At 37.8% G+C, this 15,746-nt stretch overlaps 1 protein-coding gene across 2 annotated transcripts in view; it reads left to right on the forward strand.

Annotated features, from left to right (window-relative positions):
• Positions 1 to 15,746, forward strand: part of ATXN2 (ataxin 2) — a 95,323-nt gene that overhangs the window by 38,687 nt on the left and 40,890 nt on the right. For both annotated transcript variants that reach the window (XM_081113379.1, XM_081113378.1), the window contains exons 6-11: positions 4,249 to 4,373; positions 7,743 to 7,834; positions 8,284 to 8,481; positions 9,871 to 10,049; positions 11,924 to 12,133; positions 14,918 to 15,100. In XM_081113379.1, coding sequence (XP_080969505.1) covers positions 4,249 to 4,373; positions 7,743 to 7,834; positions 8,284 to 8,481; positions 9,871 to 10,049; positions 11,924 to 12,133; positions 14,918 to 15,100 — 987 coding nt within the window. The remainder of the gene's footprint in view (positions 1 to 4,248; positions 4,374 to 7,742; positions 7,835 to 8,283; positions 8,482 to 9,870; positions 10,050 to 11,923; positions 12,134 to 14,917; positions 15,101 to 15,746) is intronic.

Below are 15,746 nucleotides of genomic sequence, written 5' to 3' on the forward strand. Positions count from 1 at the left end.
AACCAAGGTACATGCCCTTGACCGGAATCGAACCTGGGACCTTTCAGTCTGCAGGCCAACGCTCTATCCACTGAGCCAAACCGGTTACGGCGATAGTTGAGGATTTTGGTGAAGACTTTTCTGGAAGTATTTTAGGGTTTCTGATGTTAAGTCTAATAATGATTTTTAAACTTCCAGTTTTATGTCATTTTGTAGTTTTTAAATATATATATTTGTGTGTATATATATAATTGATTTCAGAGAGGAAGGGAGGAGAGATAGTTAGAAACATCAATGATGAAAGAGAATCATTGATTGGTTGCCTCCTGCACGCCCCCCACTGGGGATAGAGCCCACAAGAGCCCACAATCCGGGTATGTGCCTTTGATCAGAATCGAACCCAGGACCCTTCAGTCTGCAGGCTGATGCTCTAGCTAGCCACTGAGCCAAACCAGCCAGGGCTCATTTTGTAGTTTTAATAAATTCAATTTATATTTTATGGTATGCTACTAGCCTTTAACTCATTTCATCACTATTCTGGCTCTTTAAAATATTCCCCTACAACTTTGCTTCTTCAGTAATAATTGACTGAGAAGTAAAAGAGGAAAACTTGAGGAGAGCACTATCCTATTTCCTGGGTATGGGGCTGAGGGAATGCCTATGGGGGGGTGGGGGGGAAGCATATTGGTTGAGGCATTTCTTTCCAATCACCACAAGGTGGCACCACTGGCTCAGAATGACTGGGTTTCTGTCCAGAATCAGAAGGAAGGCTTTGAGAGCCCACCTGCTGTAAGGGTAGAAGAGGGGAGTTTGGGAGGGGGTGGCGGGGGGGGGGGGGGGGGGAGGGACAGATAGTTTTATACTCCTTTTTCCTTATAGTCTAGAGATTTTTGTAAATTGGATGTTTATAAACCAGGGAATTAAGCACATGATGAATTTATATCCATTATTTCATCTGATAATTTTTATTGTGTTTTGTTTTTTTTCTTTCTGTACCTGTAGTTGCTTCAGAAACAGGTAATATTTTTCTAACAGTCACTCTGTATTCTTGCATCTTGCCTTTATAAATGCTTTTGTTTCTTACCATAGTAGGTAATGGAAAATTAATATACTCTGACTTATGACATTAGAAAAATCTACATGCAAATTCCCACAATTGCAATTGATTATAGCCAGTTGATTTTTTGAACTTTGCTGGCATTCTGGATACAACATTGTACTATGTAATACCAACAGTGTTTTTAAAAAATCCAAACATGGCTGTTAATAAAGCATTTTTAGAATTTACAGTAATGGTTATTGGTAACAGTGTAGAATGGAATATCCAGGTCTTGATTTCTTTTAGCTAATGATACAGTGCTGATCTGAAGTAGAGTATTTATGACCAGGGTATTCTCCAGCATCCTGACACTATAGCCTCATTTTGTGCTGACTCCCCACTTCTGCGCATCTTTCCCTAAACTTTTTACTCATCTTTAAAACGGGATTGTCTTTGGGGAAATTCTGATTTTATTTTTTAATTTAATTTTTAGTTTTCAGAGGAAGGGAGAGGAAGAGAGAGAAGAAACATCAATGATGAGAGAGAATCATTGATTGGCTGCTTCCTGCACACCCCCTGCTGGGGATCAAGCCCACAACCCAGGCATGTGCCCTTGACGGGAATCGAACCTGAGACCCTTCAGTCTGCAGTAGATGCTCTATCCATTGAGCCAAACTGGCTAGGGATCTTTGGGGGAAATTTTAAAAGTAACATCATTCCTTATTAAGAGAAACACTTCCACATTTTCCCTTCCCCCATTTCTGCCTTGAAATAAAACCATAATGCTCTAAGTAAAAACAGGTAATAGTTAATTCCTTTTATAAGGTTGGTGTTGTAAACAGAAGATTTAAGATAATGTAGAATTGGAAAAATAGGTTATTTAATAAATGGCCTCTTTGTACAGCCTAAACTCTGATCAGCAGAGTAAAACTTGGTTCAGTGAAGTTTGCTTTTTGTTACCCTCAGTGGGAGCCTTGCTGTTTTCTTTTTTAAAATATATTTTATTGATTTTTTTACAGAGAGGAAGGGAGAGGGATAGAGAGTTAGAAACATCGATGAGAGAGAAACATCGATCAGCTGCCTCCTGCACACCCCCTACTGGGGATGAGACTGCAACCCAGGTACATGCCCTTGATCGGAATCGAACCCGGGACCCTTCAGTCCGCAGGCCGATGCTCGATCCACCGAGCCACACCGGTTAGGGCTGCTGTTTTCTTTTAGAATAATAAAATATTATTGTAAAAGTACATTTAAGTTATTTTTTTTGTATTTTTCAATTTCAGGACAGCTTGGCTTGGTCTCTATTCTTTCCAAATACTTTGCCATACATTCACACACATTCCTGCAGCGAGAAAAAGTCCATTTATGTTGCTGTGTAAAAAAAAATCGCTGCTTTGAGCTTTAATTTTGTGAATAAAAATAATGCTACTTTTAATAATGGGTTTCCACCTAAGTATGTGCTTTATTTACTTAAATATATGCTTTTCTAAAATTAGTGTGATTAAAACATTAACAGGATCTTAACTATAAATTAATAATCCTGTTGCTTCTTGCAGAAGATAACATGACTGGTTTGGAATTTTTCTGTAGTCTAGTTTTCTGTTCTAGTTTTGTGAAAATTAAACTAGTGAATTTCAGCATCCTACTGTAAGTTATTATTTGATTTTTTTTAGAGCATTTCACATTCTTGAAAACACACATGCCAAAATTAATTTTTACCAAGAATTTGTGTAACTTTAACATAATACAGAGTGGGGCTTGACTTAGGTGAATGTCATGTAAAGCCAAGTTTTTAGGACCATCTTCCAGCTGGAGATGACATGAGGTCAGCATCAGTCTGTTAGACTCTCTTAGAAAGTTTTCCCAAAATAGAGTCGCTTCTAGTGAGTACTCCTTCCCACTCTCAACTGTAGTGTGCATCTCTGGGCGTACACTCTTGGCGTTTATTACTGCTAGCGATGAGAATTGTGCTGCTGGTAGAGCTGGCAGCTCAGCCCATTAGTGCAGTTATGTCTTTATTTCCTAGTGAGTGTGCTGTCCCCATCCCATCCCACTCCTTCATCCGCCCCTGGTTTGGGATGAGGGGAGGTAAAAGCTAGTTAGGCTTGTGGTGCCATCCATAAATTTGCTGGCACAAATTTCTTACTTTGTCATCACCTTGCCCACTGGAGAGCTGTTAATAGTCACAAAAGCAGTATCAAATAAAAAAAATCCCTCTGGAATTGGCTCTTTTGAGGAGACACAGCTGTTGATTCTTCCCTTCTTTTCCATGGTGGTAGCTTGCAGTAGGGGTGAGCTCCTAATGACTGGGAGCCAGATCAGCTGAAGTATCACTGTCTAGCCCTGTGCTAGATGATGCCATATGAGTCCAGCCACTTAAGTGCAAGCCTTTATCTCCAAAGCATTTTCTAACGTTGCCCCAGTGGACCTTTATTTAACTGAGTCCTAACTCCCAACTAGAGAAAATTTTTCTTTGCTGGGATAGCTGCTATAGATAGATAGTTCCCGTCAGCCAAACATACTGATGCCATGTTGCTTTCACTAGCTAGTGCTCCTCAGTAATATTAGCAGAGGAGAAGCAGACACAAGTGAGAAAGAATGGATCGAAAGTTCAGATGGCCCTGCCATGTGAACTTTCTGGAAACAGGAAACACTGTAGGGCCTGAATTTTGTAACAGGGCAGCTGTAGGGAAAAATGGGTTCTGTGGAGAATGGGTCACTTAGAATAGCTTCAGTTACTAATGGCAAAAGTATGTAAGGATACTGATGCTTGCATATAGATATGGGTTCAGAAAGTGGAAAAATCTTCCCATGTTTGGCTGCAGGACCACTGAGGGTATGTCTAGTTACTGGGTTCTTTTAACAAAAGAGATCGTTTTAGGTGGATGGATAGAAATTTTTTGGATTACTTCAAAAAACACAAAGTAATTATTTTTCATATAATTTAATGACGTGAATATATGAAAACATTTTATATGGTTTAAAATTATATTGAAAACATATCTTCATTAATAATTATGATGCCAATTAAGTTTTCTAAAGTTAGAAGCATCAGATATCTGAAAGCATACTGTTAATGAATGTTATTAATGAATGTTATTCTTTCTGTATTAGAAATTCCCTTTTCATAATTATTTTTTAGTATACATCTTTGTTGGTAATTTATGTGTATAGTTTAGGCCATTGTGTGGGTGGTTGTATGATCTTTCAACCAAAAACATCCTTTGCAGATGCTTTTACTGACTCAGCTATCAGTGCTAAAGTGAACGGTGAGCACAAAGAGAAGGACCTGGAGCCCTGGGATGCTGGGGAGCTCACTGCCAGTGAGGAGCTCGAAGCTTTGGAAAACGACGTTGTAAGTAAAGTCTTTGGATTACTAACCGACTTTGGCCATGTGATGTGGTATGACATCCTGTCACTTGGATTCAATTTGAGTATATTGTTGTTGTTGTAATTATATTTAAAGCAGCAGTTTCATTGTGTAAATGTAGATTGTTGTCTGTATTTCTCCTCCTTCCCCCACCCCCCACCCCAGGGTGGTAAATAGAGAAAAAATGTTTCTTTGGGATGCTTATGGATTATTCCTATGTTTTTAAAGTAAGTTATAATAAGCAACTTTCAAATCTAAACCATGGGAAACTGGAAATGCCAGAATATTTTGCTTTTAGTGCTCTGCCCCATAAGGCAGCCCAAGGCAAGTGGTATGGTGTCTAAATTGTCTGTTGACTTTAGGTAAGGTCAAAGTACATCTTTTAGGCTTGTCTGAAAAAGAAGTACTAATTATTAAGGTATATAGTTAGGTAACTGTATAATTAAAGCAACAAATTTCTTAATCTAAATTAGGATCATTTGCCACAAAAACCTATTTATAAAAGTCTCTTGGCAAACATTTTTACTTTTCCTATAACACGTCATCTATAAATCACATGCTTAATAAAGGCTGTCTTTAGGATTCTGTAAATAAATTTTCTAAACTGCAGAGATAGCAAAGTCTCTTGCCAAAAATGAGTGTTTAGGGAGCAAAATTAGAATCTTATGAAGAATCTTCCATTGAATATTACAGAGAAGTCTTTTAACCAATCTGTGCTTTATCTTTAAGTCATTGTTCAGTTATAAATACGTAGGTAACACATCACTATTAATTTTCAAACATTAAGGAATCACATATAACCTGATGCAAAGGTTTTGAGGTCTCTGCAGCACAGCACCTGCGTTAGAGGGTGTAGTGAAGCAGGCACTCTTTTTTTATTGGTAGTGAGGCAGATAAGTGGATCAATGCTTTCCAGAGAGCATTCTGGCAAGATCTTTTTTAAAAAAATATATATCTCATTGGTTTTTTACAGAGAGGGATAGAGAGTTAGAAATATTGATGAAAGAGAAACATCGATCAGCCGCCTCCTGCACACCCCCCACTGGGGATGTGCCCGCAACCAAGGTACATACCTTTGACAGGAATCAAACCTGGGACCCTTCGGTCCTCAGGCCGACGCTCTATCCACTGAGCCAAACCAGTTAGGGCCTGGCAATATCTTATCTGAATTTAAAATAAACATACACTTTGGTCTAGCAGTTCTACCCCTGGGAATTTATTTTTGCCATAATAGATCCGTAAAACGTGAAAATAATTATGTATTAGGATTTTTTTTGCAGCTGTTTCTGTTAGTGAAAAATTGGATACAGCCTCATTGTCCATTAGCAGGGTGTGGGTTAAGTAGATGTAGTGTACCTTCATTCATTTGAAATACTATATGTCCATAAAAAAAGAATAGCAGTTAGGTATGGAAAGATATGCAAGACTAATGAATGAAAAAGCACGTTGGAGAACAAGAAGATCATATTTGGGTTTTAAAATAAAGAGAGAGCCAATTATATGTGCATAGGGACTGTCTGGATTATGTCCAAGACATTGTTAGTAGTGGTTAGGGACACATTTACTTTTTATTGGCTGTCTTTCTGCAGTTTAGATTTTTTACATGGAGCATAAACTACTTAAGTAACTTTAAAGCCTTCACAAGTAACTGATTTTCTGTCCATGTTATGCCTAAGGAGTTGCTTTAGTGGTGGAATTACATTATAGTTTTGTTTTTAAATATATTTTTATTGATTTCAGAGAGTAAGGGAGAAGGATAGAGAGAGAGAAATATCAATGATGAGAGAGAATCATGGATCGTCTCCCTATTGCATGCCCCCTACTGGGGATCAAGCCTGCAACCTGGGCATGTGCCCTTGGCTGGAATCAAACCTGGGACCCTTCAGTCCTCAGGCCGACACTCTATCCACTGAGCTAAACCGGCCAGGGCTACATTATAGTTTCATCTGAAGTAACACAGAGAACCCAGGTCGATGGGTGACCTTAGAGGCAAGCTTTAGTGTTGAGGTTGCCATGGACATTGCTTGGATGATTCTGTGTTCTCTCTTCTGAGATGGATAATGATTCTGGACTGTATTTTGGTCTTTCCACCAGTCAGGCCTTTAAAAGGAGTTGAAACAATAGAGAAGTGATTGATTACCTAGACATTAATATTTACCAGTGAAGATTCTTGCCGCCACTGCCCCTGATGGATTAATTCTTATGGATTAAAAAATGTAGTTTAGCCCTGACCAGGTAGCTCAGTTGGTTAGAGCATTGTCCCGATATGCCAAGTTCTATCCCAGTCAAGGCACATACAAGAATCAACCAAATAAATGTGTAAGTAATTGGAACAACAAATTGACACCTCTCTCTCTCTCTCTCTCTCTCTCTCTCTCTCTCTCTCTCTCTCCCTCTCCCTCTCCCTCTCCCTCTCCCTCTCCCTCTCTCTCTCCCTCTCTCTCTCCCTCCCCCCCCTTTCCTGCCTCCTTTTCCCCCCTTCCTCTGTCTCTAAAAGTCAATAAATAGAAAAAAAAAATTTAAGTATGTAGTTTAGCTTTAGAGAATGGAAGTTTTCTCATAGGATTGTAGAGTTGTCTATACTGAGGTTACAGGTTAGGGCACCAAGGCCTAGAATTTCATTGCTGAGGACCATAGCTACTAATGGCAAAGCTGGTTCTAAAACCTAGCTCTTGTGACTTTGTCCAGTGGTTGCCTGTTTATTCTCTCATGCTCTTTCCCTTTGAGCCTTTGCCCTCCCAAAGGGAGGGGAGGATGGCAGGGAACTGGTACCCTGCGCCACCAAAAGTAGTGATGCAGCAGGGAAAGCTTTGGCTTCTCCCTTTCTTCCTCCAAAACACTGAAAATCTTTTTGGTTGTCAAAAAACACCCCTTGTCCCGCACAGACCTGATGATTAGTCAACTCATATCACAGACCTGATGATCAGTCAAGATTTCCAGTAAATACCCTCTAGAACAGCAGTCGCCAATCAGTGGTCCGCGGCCCACTGGTGATCGTGAGGTCCGAAAGGTTGGCGACTGCTGCTTTAGAAAGATGGCTGTTAGAAAGTAGGGAAAGGAGAGAATCCTGACCTAAGGGGGCTCATGTTTTATGAAGTAACTGCAATGTTCTAAATTTTTATTAATAACCTGTTAAATAATTGTTTTATATAGTTACTTACCAACTTGTAGGGGCTGATGTACAAGAAAAGTTTTTCCTTAAAACATTTCTAAAGGAAAATTTTGCCTATTAATTTTCTAGATTGTGCTAGTATAGTATAGTAGGATATATTGTTAATGCAGATATTGATTGTAACTGAACTAAAGAAGACAAATACTTTGTCATTTTGAAAAATGAGCTTCATTTTCTTCTAGTCTAATGGATGGGATCCCAATGATATGTTTCGATATAATGAAGAAAATTATGGTGTAGTGTCTACATATGATAGCAGTTTATCTTCATATACGTAAGTTTAAAAAGTTTGCTTTTACTTTAGTGCATTTGTCTTTGGTCATCAATTTAAATTATGATGTTGAATAAATTCTGTTGCTTTTAAATTAAACAATTCTGTGAAAGCATTATCTATTACTCCCTAAGCTGATAAATTCCCATTAAAACAGGGAATACACATAGTTTACATATACTCTAAATGTATGCTCTATAAACATTTTATAAACTAAATTAGCAAGTCTAGTAGTTATGGGGGAATAATCAATTTAATGGTTTTGGAAATGTTATATTCCTTTAGGGAAAAGATAACATAATTCAAGTTTTGATTTACAATAAATATATCACCGTAACTCTCTTAACAGTTTTACCAGAATTTCAAACTCTAAACTCCCTTAATAGTTGATTGTGACAGTTATATAAATTATGACTTTACTCACTTTGCTTTTTGTTTTCCTCATGTTTCAGGGTGCCCTTAGAAAGGGATAATTCAGAAGAATTTTTAAAACGAGAAGCAAGAGCAAACCAATTAGCAGAAGAAATTGAATCAAGTGCCCAGTACAAAGCCCGGGTAGCCCTGGAAAATGATGATAGGAGCGAAGAAGAAAAATACACAGCAGTTCAGAGAAATTCCAGTGAACGTGAGAGTCACAGCATAAACACTAGGTATTTAAAGGAAATCATGATGCAGTATTTTGGATACACCATTCAAGGTCTGTGTGAGAAGGTGTATTATTATTATTATATTTCATCTTCCTTTAATGTAGCTTAGGTAGGAAATGCAAATGGAATTGCTTTAAGGTTCTAGTAGAGAAAAGATTATAGAAATCTTAGAAAGTATTTTTAGAGCATCAGCTTTCTGTTGTCAAGTGTTGGATATACAGCGATGAGTAAGCCAAGGTGTGGAAGAGCTCATTTAGATGAGCGGTGTGTTCAAAGTACTAGGGACGTTCAGAGTGAGGGGGAACTAGCATAGCCTGTAGGGTCAGAGGGGGTGACATTTCGTGATAGCATAGTCGATCTGTTGGCCACTCAGAGAAATAGAAGAATTCCTCACATGGTGAAAAGATATGTGGAAGAACCCCACCACATATCTGAGGAAGGGCCAGCTGTTTCATGTGTGTAGGATACAGGGTGAGTGTTGAGGATGCAGGGGTGGCCGCTGGTGATAGGAACTGAGGTAGTGAAGGGCTTCACATGTCACATTAAAAGAACACCTTGCAGGCAGGGGATGAGGTGAAGGAAACTCTGGGACGTTGAGAACTGACTGAACCATGGAGACCAGTTAGTGTTGCAGTAGTTCAAGTGTGAGAACTTGGTAACCAACTAGACCAGGGCTAGCAATAGAAAGGTTAGAAAAACCAGGGGTGACTGAGGTTTATTTGATAACTAAGTGGACTGGTGGTTGTACTGGTAATGGAGACGGAAAACATGGAGCAGGTTTGAGGGGAGATATAATGAGTCTATCTGCAGTTTATTGCATTTGAGGGCTTCACAGATCTTCCATTCATCTATTCACACGTGTTGAAAAGCACCTGCTATATATTTGGCAGCGTAAGCTATGCATCCCGTTTCACCACACTCCTAGCTGAGAGTCTGGTGATTTGAATGAAAGTGTACAGTGGGAGATGTTGAGGCTGGGACTGGCAGGGGAACTTGGGATTCGTCAGCATTGTTGATACTAAAGTCATGAAAAATCGTGAGTAGGCACAGAGAGAAGAGATCTCAGAAAACAAAGAGAAAGCCAAGGAAGAACAAAGTTTCAGGAAGGTAGACTATGCTTAATAGAGTCAGCCATGAAGAGGCAGAGTAGATTAGAATGAACACACGTCTGACAGAAACTTTGCTGAGGAGGGAGAATCTGAGGGAAATGAAAGGCGTGAGCTAGAACTCAGAATAAATTGGAAGCAAAGGATTTCTGGGAGTGGGGCAGTTTGGTTTAGTGTTTAACCTTTTTATAAGAAGAATTCCCTTCTGCCTAAATTACTTTTAGGTTTGTTTCATTGGCCTGGTTCCTATTAGGATAAAGTCATTTAGAGGATCTCTCATTTTCAGGGAAAATAAATATATTCCTCCTGGACAAAGAAATAGAGAAGTCATGTCCTGGGGAAGTGGACGACAGAATTCACCGCGTATGGGCCAGCCTGGGCCAGGCTCCATGGCATCAAGATCCACTTCTCACACATCAGATTTCAACCCGAATTCTGGTTCAGACCAAAGAGTAGTTAATGGAGGCAAGTATTTTGACCAAATTTGTCAATGTTATTGATCAAATATATCACTTTCTAAATAATTACAAGTTTACATAATGATAAGAATGTGCACACCTTAATTTTTGTGGAGTTGTTTTCACTTTAAAAAATTATTTAAATTTACCTTTGTGGATATCAAATTAGTAAAGTTAGTATAAGTAATTGGAATACATTTAGCGTAATGAGAAATACTCATGTATTAAGATAAAGTGCTAAATTTAACCAAAGACATTCACTTGGCAAAAACAAAAAACAAATAAAAAACACTCCACATATAAAGAAATTGGAAACTTTGGGTAGGTTCTCAATTTTAAAAACACTGGATGATAAAGTTATTTACACAAAATTTAAATGGAAAATCCTATTCTGTGTGAAACATTCAGTGGTTAATACAGATTTATTTTCACTTACTGTTTGCTTATATATTTATATTCTGCTTATTTCAAGAAAAGATTTGAGGTGACTTGACAAGACATGACCAACAGTCATGCGAAGAAGGTGACGAATGAAATGTGCTTTAAAACAACCAAAACAACTCTTAGTGTAAAGGTGGCTATTGTAGTTTAGCTTAAGTAAAAGAAACTTGCATCTTTAGTAGGAAGAGATACTTCTACTCTACCTCTAAGTCTAGATTGAATATAGCTCACAGGTCATGGATCTTTAATATAAGTCTGGTATACTAGACAGCAGTACCGTAGACAGTATGGAAATATAGTAATTAATAATACTTAAGGGGGAAAGTGGGCGATCCATTTTAGGTATCTAAGTTTGGAAAGTTAAGAGGAAAAATAGAGAACACTAAGTTTCCAATTTCATTTTATTGAGCCTTTCTCCAGAATTCCTCTCCAAATGAACACTCTTGAGTATTTTGTATACTTAGTATTGGGGGTGAAATTTCTTTGCTCACCGAGTAAAGAATTTCAGTTGCTCATGAACAGAATTTCCAAAGTAAAAAACCTGAAGGGGCTGGGAAATGTATGATACTCAAGTGTGTGGCAGCCTGTGGAGAGGAGACCTGGACTGTTTGCTAAGATGAAGGTAAGTGATATGCTATGTTTACATGTTAGCTGTATTTTGACCTGTGCATATCCATCAGTGTCAGTTATTTGGTGATGACTGCTCTGTAGTTGTATTGTTCATTAAGCAGTTTCTTAGATGAGTTAATTATCTTTAGATACGTAAAGCTGCATAATTATACAGAAGGTCCCCCTTTTCCTTATTTGATAAGATTAAAATGTTTTTTGAGAAGGCAATAAATGTTAACCTTTGTCACTCCCATGACTGTAGAAAATAGTGGAAGTAATGTTTTATTTCTACTTGAATGAACTTGCTTAATGAGATTTCAGACTGAAGCTTATGTTCAAGTATAAACTAGATGAAAATCAGAAATGGTTATGAGAAACCAGCATTTTTAATGGGATTTTATAGTTGATGCTTATTTTCATTATGTTTCAAAAGCTAAAACTAATGTAAATGTTATTCCTGAGTTTTGTGATTTATTGTGTGAAATTATCTATATGTTACACTTCTTTTATCTATTTACTGAGAAACAGTTGTAGAAGTAGGATTAATAGGCAAAGTCTTAACTGTCTTCTTCAGTAGTATGTGTAGATCCTAATTAACCCTTTGGGAACGTGTATTCATTTAAACAGATTAACTTTAAGGAGGTTAAAGTAAAATGTGAATTATGTCAGTTTAAGTTATGCTAAAACTTATCACAAATCAAATGACTGTCCTCAAAGGGTTAAAATGTACAAGAAATCATTTTTGTCATTTTACTTTTTTTTCTGTTTACTTTTTTCCCTCATTTTTTTCTTTAGTTTTTATACTTTCCTTCATATCATTTGTTCTGTCAGGTGTTCCCTGGCCATCGCCTTGCCCATCTCCTTCCTCTCGCCCACCTTCTCGCTACCAGTCAGGTCCCAACTCTCTTCCACCTCGGGCAGCCACCCCTACACGGCCGCCCTCCAGGCCCCCCTCGCGGCCATCCAGACCCCCGTCTCACCCCTCTGCTCATGGTTCTCCAGCTCCTGTCTCTACTATGCCTAAACGCATGTCTTCAGAAGGTACAATACCACAATTTGTTCATGTTTTTGTTTGTCTTTGTTTAACTCCTGTGTGAGTTTATAATTAGAAAAGTTTCCTCTTCATTATTTGATAACCTATAATTTCCGTGTTTTAACTTTAGTTTATTAAAACTATTTCTATTAACCTTTTGTTCATTAGAGAGAAATTTGATAAAATGCTGTGTGAAGCTATGAACTATCCTGAATTGTAAGAAGGGGGATTATCTCTGCCTGGTAATGATGCTCCTTTACAGCCCCAGCAGGTCTGCCCAGGGCCTCCCCGATACGATGATGAATGGCGAACAATGAACTCTTCACCCAGTCTTGGACTTACTGTAGAACCTATCATTTTATAGCTCCTTGGCCAAGGTATTAGTGAACCTACCTGTTGGCCGTAGGCAGGAGTGGTGATTTAGGGATAATTTTTGAGAGGGACATTCCATATAGCTGCCTTTTTGTGTCAACCCTTAGATTACAATAGTGTTTGGTTTTATGTTTGGGGAATTAAAAAAAATGAGCTTTGCAATATTTAATAATGAAAGTACTTGAATCTGGAAGAAGTTCTGGATCTAAAGTAAAATTGTTAATAAAAACCATATCTGAATTTTAATCTTCAGGGTTTTGTTTTTTATTTATTTTTGCCCTTGTAGGAAAAAAGAATATAATTTTCAGTCAATATGTGATGCTAATTGGCCATTGCTACACATCAAATATATGGATGTGTTGTAGAAAGGTCACATTTTAACTTAAATGCAGTGCATAAATTAAAAACCTGTTTTTTGACTGATAATGTCCTTTTGATCAAATGTTTTTTATCTGATTCGTTCATTAAAATTGCCTTTTATTAGCTTCTGTTGAGACTGATATGGTTTTCTGGTGTAAAGTGCATCCCCGGAGAACACTATGCTGCCTGCTTTTTAATAAATTGTTGCCCTCCAGTCAGAGAGGTCGTGTGACCTTGACTACAGTGGCTAACCTTCAACAGCAGGTTGCGCTGATCTTCAAGGTGACTTCCTTACTCTGAAGTGCCTGTAATGGTGGCCACTAAACAAAAAGTTAAATTCTGTCAAAGTATTGTCAAAGGCCGTTGTTTAATTAAGTGATGTTGTTGTCATGACTCATGTTGGGTAAACAGGACTCCTTAGTGAGTGTGAACGTCTAGTGAGGTGCATGGGCTGCTTGTGGACCGACTGTTGGGTCAGAAATCACCTTCTGCATATTCGGGGATGCTGCATGTGAGGTTTCTTGTTAACTAATTGGAATTAAAAAATGTTTTCTAATCATGTAGGTAGGTGACAGTGAAGCATTTTTAAGTGTAAACTTCAAAATTAAAGCTATTAAATATAGTGGTTTTCTGTGCTTAATAGAGGGGAGTATATTTTGTTTCTGTAAGTATTTGATATATTACCAAAAAGAATGAGTTTTTTTGTTTTTTTAAATATATTTTATTGATTTTTTATAGAGAGGAAGGGAGAGGGATAGAGAGTCAGAAACATCGATGAGAGAGAAACATCAATCAGCTGCCTCCTGCACACTCCCCTACTGGGGATGTGCCCGCAACCAAGGTACATGCCCTTGACAGGAATCGAACCTGTGACCCTTCAGTCCGCAGGCCGACGCTCTATCCACTGAGCCAAACTGGTCACGGTGGGAATGAGTTTTTTTTTAAGTTGCAGTTTGATTTCATTGAGGTATGCCAACCTACTTTAGCAGTCTTTCTAAGAGATATTTAAAAAAATACGTAAAAATATGCAAATACCCAATTCTTAAATCATTCTTTGATAGAAGTCAATTATGTCTCCCGTTGAAAACTATAATATGTAAGATTAACATCCTTTTTAAGATTGTATCCAGGATTAAATTCCTGCCGAGGACACAAACTAATTTGACATTATGCAAAGTTTGTCAGCAGGTGAGGTGAGGAGCCTGAACTTTGACATGAAGGAGTTTTGCCAAGTGTTGGCACTGTCTGGCTTCTCTGATGAGAGCTGTTCTGTCCAGTTTTTACCTGTTTTGTTTGAAAGTACAGTAGACTTGTTTAGAAATAAAGTTAAGGGGGTGACAGAATTAATTATGTAGAATTTTGATAATTCATATCGTGCAAATTTCTTCCCCAAATGTCAATTATTCTGGTTCTAAAAGTCATGCCTTAACAGTAGGATTTTCAGCTCATAGCCTGTTGAGTGAGGAACTGCTTACTGGTGAGAACTGATTAAGGCATGGGTTGTAAAATTGATTACCATGGCAGAAGAGGTAGAGAAATTTAAGGAGATATGTACATATATATTAATAATACAAAGATATATAGGGATTACTAGTTTTTAAAAAAATATTTTTATAATTTTAGAAATAATATAGCAAATTTGAGGGAAAAGCTAAAAGTATATATTGTAAAATAAAAATTATAGCATCATGTAGCCATAACTTCTGTTAGCATTTTATATGTATATTTAAATGCTTATAAATAAAGGATATAGGTTAAATTGCTAAAATTTTTGAAGAGTTATGACATCTTATTGTGTGATTTCTTACCATCAACCTCATCCCTCCCTCCCTTTCTTTAAAAATAGAAATAAAATAAAATTTATTTATAAAACTTCATAGCATTCTACAAAATAATCCTGAAAGAATATGGCCAAAAATATATATATATCCCCCCCCCCCCCTAAACCAAGGAAAAGAGAGAATCAGATGTGTGTGAATGGGGTGTTGTATGTATTTAGCAGAAAAGTTGTACTGATGGACATTGTGGCATTTATGTAATGTTCGCTCTTCCTTTCTTAGGGCCTCCAAGGATGTCCCCAAAGGCCCAGCGACACCCTCGAAATCACAGAGTTTCTGCTGGAAGGGGTTCCATTTCCAGTGGACTAGAATTTGTATCCCATACTCCACCAAGTGAAGCAGTAGCTCCTCCCACAGCAAGGACCAGTCCAGCGGGGGGCACGTGGTCATCTGTGGTCAGCGGGGGTAGGTAGCATGTGGATTAGAGCATGATGACAGTGTTCATTTTGTAATTCTAAATGTAAAAAGGGCTGAGCTCAAGCTGTTTGAGGAAGTATATGTATATATATTAAAAATGAAGTAACCAGGAATTGGAAAATGTATATATTCTGGGCTCTACAACTCACTCTCATCATATGTTAGAGCAAATCTGTGATCATTCTGAATTTCAGTGTCTTAGTGAGTAAAATTTTTGCCTATTCTATTTATGGACTTTTGATGAGATTCATATGCTGCTTATAAGTATGAATATACTTTTTATATATAAAGTACTGAAATATAAGTTAAGTGCAGAATGTAATGCCGTTTGGAGGGACCATATTTCCTATCCTCTTAGTAGCTTGATTCATTCCACATACATTTATTTTGGGCTCACAGTGCTATGTGTTTCTGTGGCATCTGTATATGGCACTAACTACTGACTATACTTTCCTTACACGGAATATCAAACACACGAGAGGCCCAAGATTTATCTGTGACTAGCCTAAGGAATGTGCTGACAGCAGCTATGTATAAAAAGTACACACACTTTGACTCGATCATATAATTAAACTAAGACTGCTTTTTCTACTTATGTTTTGCTTTCATGATAACTATAGAGAGGGCAGGCAGT

This window comes from Myotis nattereri (genome assembly GCF_964212035.1).
Source record: "Myotis nattereri genome assembly, chromosome: 19".
In the NCBI taxonomy this organism is placed as follows: domain Eukaryota; kingdom Metazoa; phylum Chordata; class Mammalia; order Chiroptera; family Vespertilionidae; genus Myotis; species Myotis nattereri.